The following is a 13,458-nucleotide window of genomic DNA, read 5'->3' as shown; positions in this document are numbered from 1 at the left end:
TCAAGAATGAACTTTCTGTCATTGCAAATGAAACTCTAGAAGGGCTCCCAAGGGAAGTTCCAAAGGATGTGGAATCTTTTGCCATAGGACAGTTTCTTGTTTGTTTCTTTGTTCGTTTGTTTTTGAGACGGAGTCTCACTCTGTCGCCAGGCTGGAGTGCAGTGGCAAGATCTTGGCTCACTGCAACCTCCACCTCCTGGGTTCAAGCGATTCTCCTGCCTCAGCCTCCCAAGTAGCTGGGGTTACAGGCACATGCCACCACCCCCAGCTAATTTTTGTGTTTTTAGTAGAGAGGGGGTTTCACCATGTTGGCCAGGATGGTCTTGATCTCTTGACCTCATGATCTGCCTGCCTTGGCCTCCTAAAGTGCTGGGATTACAGGTGAGAGCCACCATGCCCAGCCGCAATAGGACAGTTTTAACACGGCTTGGGCTGAGCTGGGTATATGGCTTTATGCTGCTGCGAATGCTGGGAGCCTTTAGCTGAGGCTGTAGACTCAGTTTGGCCATCTGGCCTTCTGACATGGACCCTTCTCCTGCCACCTTTATTCCTGTTCCCTGCCAAATTGGTACCTCCCCAGGATTTGGGATTTTTTTTTTCACCCAAAAGAACACAACTAGCCTATAAAGTTCTCTAAGGTTATACTATCTAATAGGATAGCTATGAGCCACATGTTAAAACTAAATTAGTTAAAAATAAATACAAGTTCAGTGTCAGTTCCTCAGACATGCTGCCACATTTTAAGTGCTCAATAGCTATGTGTGGCTGGTGGTTGCCATATTAGATGGCACAGGTAGAGAAAATTTTCATCATCACGGAATGTGCAATTGGACAGTGGTGCTCTAAGGCGTTCCAGCCAAAATCCCACCCACAGCCTGATGCCCCAAATGTCATCTTCCAGCTTTGTAGGAAAAGCTTGTCTTACCATTATGGGGGCGTCTAGGAGTCCATGAAACTCTTATATTCATTAGGATCGCAAGGTTTGGCCTAAACGCTAGAAGAAGCAAGATCAATGCACAATTCCTCCCCTGCCCTTCCCAGCCCATGGGCTCTGACCAGCTGCTTCTTTCTTTGTCTTGTTCCGTTGGTTCCCTCGGTGACTGCTGACAGGACTGAGTCAGTGGCTGAGAAGATGCTGACCAATTGGTTCACTTTCCTCCTCTACAAGTTCCTCAAGGTAGGGTTGGATGTGGACGTATTTCTGGCCCTGCCTCGTTCATTCTCTGCAGCCTGACTGGGGATTGCTCCACACCCCCTAGTCCTCCCTTACTGGGCCTGGCTCTTATAACCCCACAAGAAATGGAATTCATCCTTATCATGGACTGTCTAGGAAGACAGAGGCCTGCAGTCCATCATAGCTCCAAAGACACAGTCTTCCTGAGGCTAGTTTCCTACTGCCTGGCGAGGGATAGATGAGCCCTGAGAGGCCCTGCATGGTCCCTAAAGCTGAATCCTCCTTTGAAATTAAAAACAATTTGCCCATTATTTCTCTGCTTTTCCTCTTCCCTCTCCCAGCCCCAGACTTACTGAGGCTGATAAGGCCCCCCGGCCGGTGCATAAGCCGCATGTTGCGGCAGATAAGCCAAGGATGCGCCTCGGAGGTGGAAGAGGCTCAGCTTCCAATTATTAACTTATGTTCTAAGGAGTTCTTGCCACCCAGGACTGACCTCTGCCTTTGGATGGGGCCTCTGAGAGAGCGGGGTGAGGCGGGGAGGGGGAGCAGAGAGGAGGGCAGGAGGGGAGGGGAGCGGGGGAGGAAGAAAGAGCCCTGGAGAGGCGGCAGTAGGAAAGGAGAAATGGGTAAAATGGGAAAAGACCCTATGATCCAAAGAGCCAGGAGGAATGCCAGCCTGAAGGATGAGGAGTTGGAGAGAAGGAGATTGAAGAGCTGAGTATAAAAGCAGGTGGGGGCAGGTGGAGGGACTTGGCAGGGGATGGAAGCAGCCCTTTAGAGAAGCAAGGACTGGGGGTGCACTCCAATGTTCCAGGAGCTCCTACTAATGACTTTCTTCTCACCTCCAGGAGTGTGCCGGGGAGCCCCTCTTCTCCCTGTTCTGTGCCATCAAGCAGCAGATGGAGAAGGGCCCCATTGATGCCATCACGGGTGAGGCCCGCTACTCCTTGAGTGAGGACAAGCTCATCCGCCAGCAGATTGACTACAAAACCCTGGTGAGTCCACCCATCTGTTTCCCCTGGGGCTTTGACAGGCAGGCTTCGGTCCTGGGTAGCCCTGCTCAGCAAAGGAGATGGCTGAAAGGCTGAACAGCTGCCTCTCCAGGTGTGTCTGCTGTGTGGGCCCAGCCAGGTGCTACCCCTGTGTCCATCACCCCAGACTTCCTCTGTTCTGTTTCACCAGGGCATTTGGATTTGGGGACCAGTAGCTCAGACACATTTGAGCAACACTTCAGCCAATGAACTGGGGGTTTCTGACCACACCAGTTATAGGGTCAAAGCCCTTGACCCAGATGAACTCTTCTGTCCTCCCAGCTTAGAGTCAACGCTTTACAGAAGAGGTCCATGCAGGCAGAGAGTGGGGGACAGAGAGGAAAGGAAGCTAGAAAGAGTTCCTCATAGTTCTGAAGCCCACATTGCCTTCTGCTCTAAGTTCAAATACAACTGTGACCCGAGCTGTATAATGCAAGGCCAAGGTGGCCTAGTGGTGCAAGGCATTTGCCGAAGGAATATGGGGATCCCCTCCATCAAGGTCAGGCCCCTTCACCTGACAAAAACAGCTACCCTAGGAGGCACCAAGGCTTAGCATTCAAGAGCATGGCCTTTGGGATCAGACAGACCTGGATTTGAGCCCTGACTCTGCCTTCAACCAACAGGGTGAATTGGGGCAGGTCCCTAATCTCTATGAGTTTGGGTCTCTTTATCTGAAAAAACGAGAACACCAACAGAACCGACTAAAGTGGGGATAATCATAGTTGCTCAGAGTGAAGTTGTGCAGAGGATCAAATGGGACAAGATGAACAGGCAGTGAAGCCCAAGTCATACTCATGCACTAGTGCTTGGTCACACAGGCCCCGCCTGCCTCTCCCCACTGTCATGGTGCGTCCACTCACTGCTCACTGTCCTTTCAAACCCAGGGAGCTCACTCTCAGGATTTTTGGAGATCACTGTGATCTCCAACCGGCCCTTTTTCTCTGAGAAAGAGAGGACTTGGAAGGAGGGAGTATGAAAAGATAAAAGCTGAGTGTTGGGGGTGATATGCAAGTGGCACCCAAGAATGGAGGCAAGAGAGACAGAAGGGAACGAGGAGGACGGGAACAGACAGAAGTTCAAACGCAGCGGTCGGGAGAGGGAGCCACAGCAGGCCGGGGCATGGTAGGACTGGGAGGGAGTGTGATTCTCAGACAACCCCTCCAACTGCTCTGAGCTGAGGGCAAATTCCAGACCCTGTGGCTAGCTGGGGAGACAGTTCCCACCTCTGAACAAAGCCATCCCTGCTGGCTGGGAAGGCTGCGACCATGATCCACCTATCCCACTCTCATTTTCCAAAAGCCCCGGGAATCCCAGTAGACGTCTGAACAGATTTGTGGGGATTGGCTCCGTTATGAAGATTCAAAGGAGCAGCCTGTGAATGAGGCCCCTGCTTTCTGGCAGTTACCGTCTGCTTGGAAGGAGAGAGAGAGAGGCTCCGATTAAAATGGAAAAGGGGGGGAAAACCCTTCCAAAAATAGAGACCTGAATGGATTTCTTAATGAGATAGAACTACTGCGTAAATGTCTTCCACCCCATCTCCCCCGTTCCACTCCCTTTCTTTCCTGTCTCCTCAACACCCTCCCAATATTGAATCCAACACAATGAGTTGTAATAATGTTCTGTCCCCAAATTGCAACATCCTTTGTTCCAGAGGCCACAGTACCGGTAGTGCACCGAGCTCATTTCAGGTGCCGCAACTTAAAGAGAATGTGAGGAAATTGGAGTGGTTCAGGGACCAGTATTCATTTAGGTGGGAACACTTGAGGACAGGAGCAGTGAGGAAAGAGGAAAGAGGAAAGAAACTGCGATTGTTTTGCCTGGAGAAGAAATGGCCACAGGGAGCTTTAATAGCCACCTTCAGGCCTGGGGAAGGTATTTGCACATGTGCAGGGGAGCAGCCCCCTCAGGGTGTGGACAGATGGCAAGAAATCATGCAGGACAGCAGCACACAGGGCGTGCAGGCAAGTCCTGGAACTCGGCAGTGGCTGGAGGAGCCCAGAGTGCTATGGGCCTGCTAAGAGTAGCCTTGTCTTGGGCAGGAGAGATAACCACAGAGAGGCTCTAAGAGGCTTGGGGGGAAAGCGAGTGTACCACTTTGCAGTCAGGTGTGCCTCTAGGGGTTTAGTGATTTATTGGATTGATGCTGGAGCTTGGACTGGTGTGGCCAAGGACCATGCTAGTGGGAGCACCCCCGTACCAACATCAGCAACATCTGGGTGCAGAGTGGAAGATGCCTACCTAGGAGCCCACTAGAGCACTAGGTACCCATGTGGGAGCCTGGAGCCAGGCAATGCTAGGTGCCCACCTGGTAGCCTGCCAGAGCACTAAATGCCCACCTGGGAGCCTGCCAGAGCACTAGGAGCCCGCCTGGGAACCTGCCAGAGCACTAGATGCCCACCCGGGAGCCTGCCAGAGAGTTTGTTCCCCGCCCGGGAGCCTGCTAGAGTTGTAGATACGCACCTGGAAGCCTGCTAGAGCGCTAGATGCCCACCGGGGAATCTGGGAGCACTAGCTAGTTGCCTGGGAACCTGGAAAAATGCAGAATCTCAGGCCCCATCCCAGACCTCCTAGATCAGATTTTGTATCTCAACAAAGCCCCCAAGTGCTTGTATTCACATTCGCGTTTGAGAGGCACTTCCCTGGCAGAGAAATCATGAGGCAGCTTGTTCACAAACTAGCCAAGGAGCATGGGGGAAGGGAACCTGTGGGTGGAGCTCTGGCTTGGCCAGTGGCCAGGGGCTCTGTCCTGTGGGGCCACTGCTTCCACTTTAGAACGCCAACTCCTGCCCTGAAGTGCACCATGGAGTTGTTCTCCTGAGGCCATGCTGAATTCCTGCAGCAACTAGAAATGCCAGGAGATTACATTTAGGTGGCAGCCTCTGCCTCATGGGTCCCTCAGAGGAGGAAGCCCAGGGCAAGCTGTGTTGCTGTCTTGGGAAGGCTGAGCTGCCCCACCAGGGCCCAGAGGACAGGACAGCAAGGGCTGCCAGAACAGCTCAAGGGTCAGGCTTTGCTTGGCTGCTGAGCAGAGGGAAGGGGCCAGAAGACTCTTAGAAGGAGGGGAGAGCTGGGAGGAGGCACACATGGAGCGCTTGAGGCAGCAGTCTCTCCACCATTGTTTTTCAGGTTAGGGCATTTTGAGTGTGAAAGTTTGGTTTTATAGATTTCAGGGGTTTTTTTTCTCCCCCTTCTTAATGGAATAAGCATGTTCGCATTTGAGCTCATAGCAGTCTAGTTGCTAATGAAAGGCAGGTGCCCAGAGCCCAGGGTTCTGATTGCCACCACATGGAGCAAGAAGGGGGTGGAGTGGGAGAGAGACTGCTGTCTGGCTCTGCAAACCAGATAGGACAATTGGGAAATGCTTATGGGGGCACAGAGGGAGTGAAAGTTCTGAGAAGGAGAGAGACACACAGAGGGCTCTCTGGCAGCAGGGCCCGAGGGAGAGTTCAGGAGCCCAGAAGGGGAGGGCCACTTGGCATCAGTACCCCTAGGATGCCCAGCCTCTCTGCCTTGGATCTTGTGCCCTCACTTACTCCAGTACACACAGCACCCACCCCATTCCCCTCCAGTCCACCCAGGAGCCCACACGGTGCCGTCGATGTAGAAAGAGCCCACTGTGAGAACAGCAAGAGAGGAAAAGCCTTGTTCTTTTTAAAGGAAAAGCCCAGGACTTTTTAAAGGAAAAAAAATAAAAAGATAATTTGGTGAAGCAGTTTTAACTTTTCCTACTAATTCCAAAAGGAGAAATGGAGGCCCTGAACTATGCAGTCGCCTCTTCCCCCAACACACGGGTTCAAGTTCAGGGCCAGGAAAGAATCTCAGGTGTCCTGAACCTGCATTCTTTAAAGGGCATCTTTTTATTTTTAAAGAATACATTCAGTGTCTTATAGATTTGCCAACCTCTAATCAGGTGAATGAAACCTTCATAAAAATCGAAGCTTGTGAAAACTTTGGAGAAAGAAGCCAGATTCCTATTAGTTCTGTGTGTGAGTGTGTGTCCAAGAAGGAGTGACAAGAAGGAGACAGACACACATGGATGGGCAGGGGGTTTCAGAAGTGGGCGAGGGTCTGGGTGTGCCGCTGAGACACTGCCTCCTGCATGCATGTGAGAGAGACAGCACGTGTGCATGCGTGCATTGGTGTCTGTTCTGTTGCAAATTTCCCCTCACTGCTTCCACATGCTTGGGCATTGTCCCTTTGAAAAATCAGGATTTTAATGAAGTTTGTTCTGACAGGGATTGAAGTGTGCAGTTCGCACTCCCTCAAGGACATTGAAGCCAAGGCATTGTCCTGCTTGCCTGGACAGGAAAGGGCAGTGGGCTTGGTGGGAGCACAGATGACCTGGAGCCACCCTACTCCTCCCTAGCCCATCCTGGACAGGACGAGCCATTCAGGAAGGGATCCCAGGGTGCTGCTGGGGATCTAGGAGCTTTTCCTGCTACCCCATTTCATATGCCTCCTCTCCCCACCTTTCCTTCAGGTCCTGAGCTGTGTCAGCCCGGACAATGCCAACAGCCCTGAGGTCCCAGTAAAGATCCTCAACTGTGACACCATCACTCAGGTCAAGGAGAAGATTCTGGATGCCATCTTCAAGAATGTGCCTTGCTCCCACCGGCCCAAAGCTGCAGACATGGATCTGGGTGAGTAGGCTGTCCACCCAGGGGCTGTCCTTGTGGCTGGTCCTGAACATACCTCACCTTCTCCTGTCAGCAGAGGTAGGGCTCGGGTAGAGATCGGAGGGGGATAATCATTGGCTGGAGGGAGTCAGGCATGGCTGGACCCTCCCAGGAGCCCATGGGGTTGCCTTCCTGGACTGCTTGGAATTGACCAGAGCTGGTCAGTGAACAGTTTGCAGAGAGGGGTCCACGGGCCACTTGGTAGTCTGTTGGTGATCTGCCTGGCAGGATATGCCTCTGGGGTCCTTTGAATAGCAGAGGGGTGGGAAATGAAGGAGTCATATCTGGAAAGGAGGAGATTTAAGGGCAGAGTCTGCTAGTCTGAGCTCCTGCGGCCCAAGGTCCTGCCACCGCCTTTGTTGTTGCCCGAGGCTCTTCCCTTCTGCTCAGTTCCATGCCTATAATTTTTGCTGAATACCTACAGCTTGAGGGATCTGGGTCAGTGATAGAGAATGGAAAGAAAGTATAGGGAAAATGAGATATGACAGCCTGCTGGGGAGAAGGATGACATTTTATCTGAGTGTTACATGAATATATCATCTCCCAGCCTCTATAAACAAGGCCATGCTGGTTAGGGCCACCTGTACTTAGAGCCAGTTATGGTTTGCATAAGCATTTCATAGGATGCCATCCTGGGGAAATCCTCATGGGGAGCCCCAGGATCTGAAGAGGCCAGCGGGGAAGAGAGGTGGTTCCAGCCTTGTGGGCCAGCATCAAACACACCTAGATTTGAGTCCTGGTGCCGTCAAGTCCTAGCTGTGTGACCCTGGTCAAGTAACCTTTGTATGCCTTAGTTTCCTAGCTATAAATGGAGATAATCATAGTGCCTGCCGTGTAGTAAGAATTCAGTGAGATCATGCATGTAAAAGCCTCTTTAATGCAGTGTGTGGTCCATCGTACACACTCAGTAAGTATTGGCTGCTGTCACTGATTATGAGGATAATACAAGGATACTGAGTGTGCCTGTTTGTTGATGCTGGGCATGGAGGGAGAAAAGTTGATGTGTGTATGTGCTCGTATCTGGAGATTCCTGGCAACATAGTGGTGGGAGGACCCCTCAGACGCCTCTAATCCATCCATCTGGCCTCTAAGCTGGCTTTGGCTAAGCCATCCAAGACAGACGGGCATCTGTGCTATTTTCTAGAATCCAGAGGGAATTTTCGTCGCCTCCCACTGCCTCACCCCACTCCCTCTGAATTCTGATGCCTAAAGAGTTTAGGATCAGGAAGTTGTAGTAACTCCTCTAAATTCTCACTTCTTCATTTAACCCCATCTCCTCTCTCTTGGCTCTTGGCTGAAGGTGTTTGGCCCTGTGCTCTGAGCTTGGATATTGAGGGAGGGAGATTGGGTGAGCATGTGTCTCCCTCCACTGTGGAGGTGTCTCTGAGTATGCTGTTTCTGGGACACAGAGGAAGCCAATGTGTGATGGTGGTGGGGAGGGGTGTGGGTGTGTGCTCACATGTGTGCCCTTAGAGCCAGAACAGACCTGTGTGTCTGTGTGCATTTGATTTGCTACCATGAAGAGCCCACAGGCTCATGGGGTGAGAAAACTGTTATGGCCCAGTGGGAGAGAGAACAGTTCCTGGAAGGAGGATTTTTTTTTTCTTTTTCTTTTTTTTTTATTTATTTATGTATTTTTATTATTTGAAAGGAGGATTTTTGTGTTTCCCATGTCCAAACAATTGAGTGGGATACTCCTTAATGGGTTTTTCCAGGGAGAATTGAGTTTGGTAACGGAACCAGCTAGCCCCCACTGTTCCTTTGTTTCATCTGTGGGCCATATAGCAGGGGGCACCTTCAGCTTTGCAGGGTCCTTAATGCAATTCAGGTGGGAGGAGAGTCCAGACAGAGTGGGGCCAAGAGGGAGAGCTGTGATAGGAGCAGGCTCCTTCATGCTGGAAGCTGAGATTGCAAAGATGTGCCAGAACACAGGAGCACCTGCATGCAGCTACGTGAAGAGATGTGTGCTTCTGTACTTAAGAATAGGTGATTTCCCATGGAGGGGCTCACAGAAGGCAGCCTCGTGAGCTTTGTCCTGAGAGTCCCTTAAATCACTCCCTTAAAAAGCCTGGGAGTGCAAGCCCAGCAAAGCAAGTCTTCTATGGGATGCAAAGCCTCCTGAAGCCAGAGTTCTAGACTATCTGGAGTGGAAACAGCAGCAGACAAAGCAGGCACAGTCGCTCCTGCCACCCGCCATGATGAAAGGAAGCCCAAGGGCAGCTCTGCAACAAGGACCTGCCCGAGGGTGGCTGGTCTCCCCAGCTAGAGGCTGAACAAGCCAGGGAAAGCCTACCCATTTCCCAGGGGAAACAGGTCTCCAGTGCTCACCATGAATGTTCAAGCTCCAGGCACCCAAACAGAGGGGATCCCTCTGCCATCACATTTGCTGCTGGGCTACACTTGGAGGAATAAGATCCCCACACCAGGGACAGATAGCAGAGAGAAACAAAGAGAGGCCTGGGGCAGTTTGAACCTCAGGGCCCCCTCTCACTGGGAAGGGGCATCACACTGAGCTGCTCAGCAACATCTCCCTGCTCAACCATGATGGGTGCTCTTCTGAGAAGTTCCCTTTTTTCCTTTTAAATCTAGAGTTTGGAGCTGCCTGCAAAGCTCTAGGCTTCTTCTTACCAAAACTAGATTGCATCGCAAGAAAAATGGGGCATCCTCAGAGACCCAAATGCTTTTTCCACACTATTCAATCACAGCCCCCACAGGGAGAGAGAGGCAAGGCAAGTTGTTCCCATCATGTAGGGGAAAGTGCTTTGAAAGCCTAGGAGCAATGTACAAATGTAAGGTGTGACTATTTATGCCAAAGGGACGCATAGCACATTGGCACTCACTCAGCCCCATGTGCTGGACAGGGCCCCAAGACAGCACAGCATGCCCCCCAACTTTCTCCCTGCACCCGCTGTGCTTTCTTCTCCCACTGCTGAGGGCATCCAGCAAAGGCTGCCTTCCCTCTCCTGATGCCCAGCCCCTGGCATGGCAGGAGCACCCATCCCAGGCCAGCTCAGCAGGAAGCAAAGACATTTTGCACCACCCTGTCATTGTCCCAAGTAAATCCAGCCCAACCCTCCCCGCTCTTGCTTGGCTTTTGGCTCCTGCCTGTCATCATCACTGTGGCCCCTGGCTTTGCCTAACTGCTCACTCCTGACATGTCTATTCATTGCTCCTCAGAGCTCATCAGAGCTCTCCCACTCCTCTCCCTCTACTCCCTCGCCAGACTTGTCCAGGCATTAAGGAGCCAAGATGGGAAACCGCGTTAGTAAGGGTTCTCCAAAGAAATAGAAACAACAAGGGTTGTGTGTGTGTGTGTGCGTGTGTGTGCGTGTGTATGTCTAGAAACAGAGAGAGAGATTCATTTTAAAGAAGTGGTCACACGATTATGAAGGCTGGCAAGTCGAAAATCTGCAGGGCTGGCTGGCAGGCTGGAGACCCAGGGAGGAGGTGACATTGCAGTTCAAGTCTGAAGGCCGTCTGCTGGCAGAATTCCCACTTTCTCAAGGGAGGTCAGTCTTTTGTTCCAGTCAGGACTTCAACTGATTGGATGGGACCCACCTACATTATGGAGAGAAATCTGCTTTATTCAAAATCCACCCTGATATAAATGTTAATTTCATAAAAAGACACCCTCACAGAAACATATCGAATAATGTGTCACCAAATATCTGGGCACTGTGGCCCAGCCAAGTTGACATGTAGAATTAACTATCCCAGGAACCACAGGGCCCACCTTCACTGCAATGTGTTGGAAGCTGGGGAAGGACAGCGACCACAGCGGAAGGAGTTGGGACTGAGGCAGAGCTCTAAGGCACAGTGCCCAGGTAGCACTCCCCCTGCTACACGTGAGGCTGTCCCCACAACCAGGTTTAAAATGTCCCCTTCCACCCACAGGTATCTGGGCAGGGTAGGTACCTGTTTGCATCACTAAACTCTTCAACAAACACGAGAAGATCCTACCCTGTGGCCAGCTCTGTGCCAGGCTTGGGGGTGCCAAGGTGCCTAGGAGATGTTCCCCACTTCTTAGCAGACTAGGAGAGACAGGACATTTTTCTATCTGAACTAAGGAGCATTTTTTCCTCCTCCCTTCACTCCTCAAGGGAAATAATTGGTGCCATTCTCTTCCCCTGCACAGATGGAGAATCTGCAGCTCAGAGAAGCACAGTGCCTGGGCCCAGGTTACACAGCAGGGAGGTGGAGAGAACTTCCATTCCCTTCACACGCAGTCTCCTCTGCGGCCCATTTCCTCTTCCCTCTGCCACTGTCCGTGACCTCCAGAGGTTCCTGTAGTTTAATGCAAATGCTCTATCAATAGCCCCCAGAACTCCACCACCCTCTCTCTGTCTTGCGGCTCAAGTCGAGCAAGCTGAAAGGATATATTTTTTCAAATAAGTAATTCCTGTAGGCAATAAAAAGATACACTATCTTCTGAGTGAAATATAAAGAGTTCACAGCAGCTGTCTCCCCAGTTTGCATTTTCCTCTGCACCTGATGGGAAGGACAGATAAAGATAATGGGATTTTTCTTTCTTTTTTATTTCACCTCCCTCTCTCCCTGGAAGGTGGAAATGTAACAAATTGGATTGTGAGTGTGTCTGTCCTTTGTGCTTGGTGCCTGGAGCAGGGCATCCGGCTGCCGGGCAGAGCTGCTGCGAGAGAGGTCAGAACTAGCAATTTTCTCTTGGTGCCATGCATATGAATGCCAGGGTCACCTTCCCTCCTTCCCACTGACACCACCTGCCTTCTAAACTCTTCTTTGACCCACCACACCGCCTGGAGCCATGCCAGAGCCCTGTGTTCCACATTCAAGAATATCTACTAAGTTCTAGCTTGTCTCTCTTAAATCAGGAAGCAGGGCTCAGCCTGCGTTTGTCTTTCGCTCACCAGGCATCCCCAAATAGCAACAACTGACCAGTGCACAGCACCTTACAGTTTACAAAGATCTAGTACCTTCAGTGCAAATAATGCACTTCTATTCAGGAACTTCTTCTTTTAAGCACCAGGTGTCATACTTGCTATCACAATAATTTAAAAAAAAAAAAAAAAACAGAACGTTTTTAGATGTCACCCCTCCTGCTCCCAGGTGAATTTTCTGACCTTTTTAGCAGGTACACTCTGATCTTCTCTTGGCTCTCCCAGCTCTTCTCTGGTGCCTGCTCCCGGCACTTCAGCGTGGCCAGGTGTTGAAGGTCTCAGGGCTCCCTGCCAGTTTCCTTGGGTTTCACCTGCTGACAGGCGTGCAGAGCCATAGAATCTTGTCTCCCCCTACAGCCTCCTTCTCAGCCCGGGGTTTGGAGGGTGGAGTGGGCCCTGTGCAGTGCTGGTGTGTGCTCCTAGTAAGAACCTGTTCACAGTGCCCCCAAGGTAAGAAAAGGTGGCAGGGGTGGAAGTCCAGGCATGTGGTCATGAAGGTGGTCCTGCGTGGACTGTGCAGGTCGATTTTGCTGGCTCTGCCTAGCCTGGTTAGTGGCTCCTTCCACCCTTTCCGTTCTTCAGCAGACCTTCCTGAAGCTTCCTGGGATGGGTCTGAGGAGAGATGATGATAGGAAGACTGGAAGTGGGGTTATTGCAAAGCCTGAAGGGTCCCTAGCCTGATGTAAAAGGTGCATGTGCACATGTGTGTGCATGTGCAAATGGGTGTGCATATGTGTGGGTGTGTGCATGTGTGGGTGCCCTTGGGCCCACCTGCATGTCTACACTGTGAGGGCCAGAACTACCAGGTGCTGTGCACCCTGGGGAGAGTTTGCCTCTCAGCATGGCACCTACTGGTGGGTAGGGGACTCTTCAAGAGCCAGGCCAATGGGGTCCTCTGTGCCAGCATCTCCTTCCAGGTTGGCCTGTGGAGGATCTCTTTCCTCTCTATGCCTCAGCTTCCCACTGCCAATTACATGGATCTCCACACACTTGGAGGCAGGCCAGGGTCCCCCTACCTCTCCCCTTCTTAGAGACTCTGCAAGCACGACCTGGCCATCTTCTGAGCATCCCTGAAACCCACACCCCTGCCCCACTACCTTCACTTAGGTCCTCGCTGCCACTTCTGATTGGACAAAGGTGGTCATCCCGACAGGGCTCATGCCTCCTTGCCCCTCTAATAATGCTCTCCTCTCCTTATCCCCTCCCCGCTCTGTCTCTCTGGCCCCAGCTCAGCTCCAGACACCTTGGCATGGCATGCTGGATCTTTCTTAACTTAGCTCCTGACCTCCCTACACCTCTCCAGCCTCTCAACTTTCTCCTGCTCAGACTCATCGATCCCTAGAACTGCAACCTTTGGACCAGAACACCTACTCGTCCTTCACAATTTAACCTGGGCAGCCCTTTCCCACCAGCTCCCCATGGCTCCTCTTCCCTGTCTCACCCCTGCCCTGACCAGCAGGCTCTTGCACAGCCTCTCCACGCAAGGAATCTTCAAGGGCAAGGGCTTATGTTTTATTCCATTTCCTTGTTTAACTACCTGTCATGCCCAGTTGGCCATGCCCAGCACACTGGGGGCACATGGTAAGTAAGTGTTCTCTGATGAATGAGTGAGCGTGGAGCTGCAACACCTCCTGGACCTGGATTCTCACCACAGAGACTGCAGG

General features: G+C 51.7%; 1 protein-coding gene across 3 annotated transcripts in view; it reads left to right on the top strand.

Moving 5' to 3' along the window:
* Positions 1 to 13,458, top strand: part of PLXNA4 (plexin A4) — a 448,758-nt gene that overhangs the window by 410,559 nt on the left and 24,741 nt on the right. For all 3 annotated transcript variants that reach the window (XM_054495762.2, XM_063667849.1, XM_054495760.2), the window contains 3 exons: positions 1,111 to 1,177; positions 2,023 to 2,169; positions 6,686 to 6,845. In XM_054495762.2, the coding sequence (XP_054351737.1) occupies positions 1,111 to 1,177; positions 2,023 to 2,169; positions 6,686 to 6,845 (374 nt within the window). The remainder of the gene's footprint in view (positions 1 to 1,110; positions 1,178 to 2,022; positions 2,170 to 6,685; positions 6,846 to 13,458) is intronic.

The sequence above is a fragment of the Pongo pygmaeus genome, chromosome 6, assembly GCF_028885625.2.
Source record: "Pongo pygmaeus isolate AG05252 chromosome 6, NHGRI_mPonPyg2-v2.0_pri, whole genome shotgun sequence".
In the NCBI taxonomy this organism is placed as follows: Eukaryota; Metazoa; Chordata; class Mammalia; order Primates; family Hominidae; genus Pongo; species Pongo pygmaeus.
This window is presented reverse-complemented; position numbering and strand designations above follow the sequence as displayed.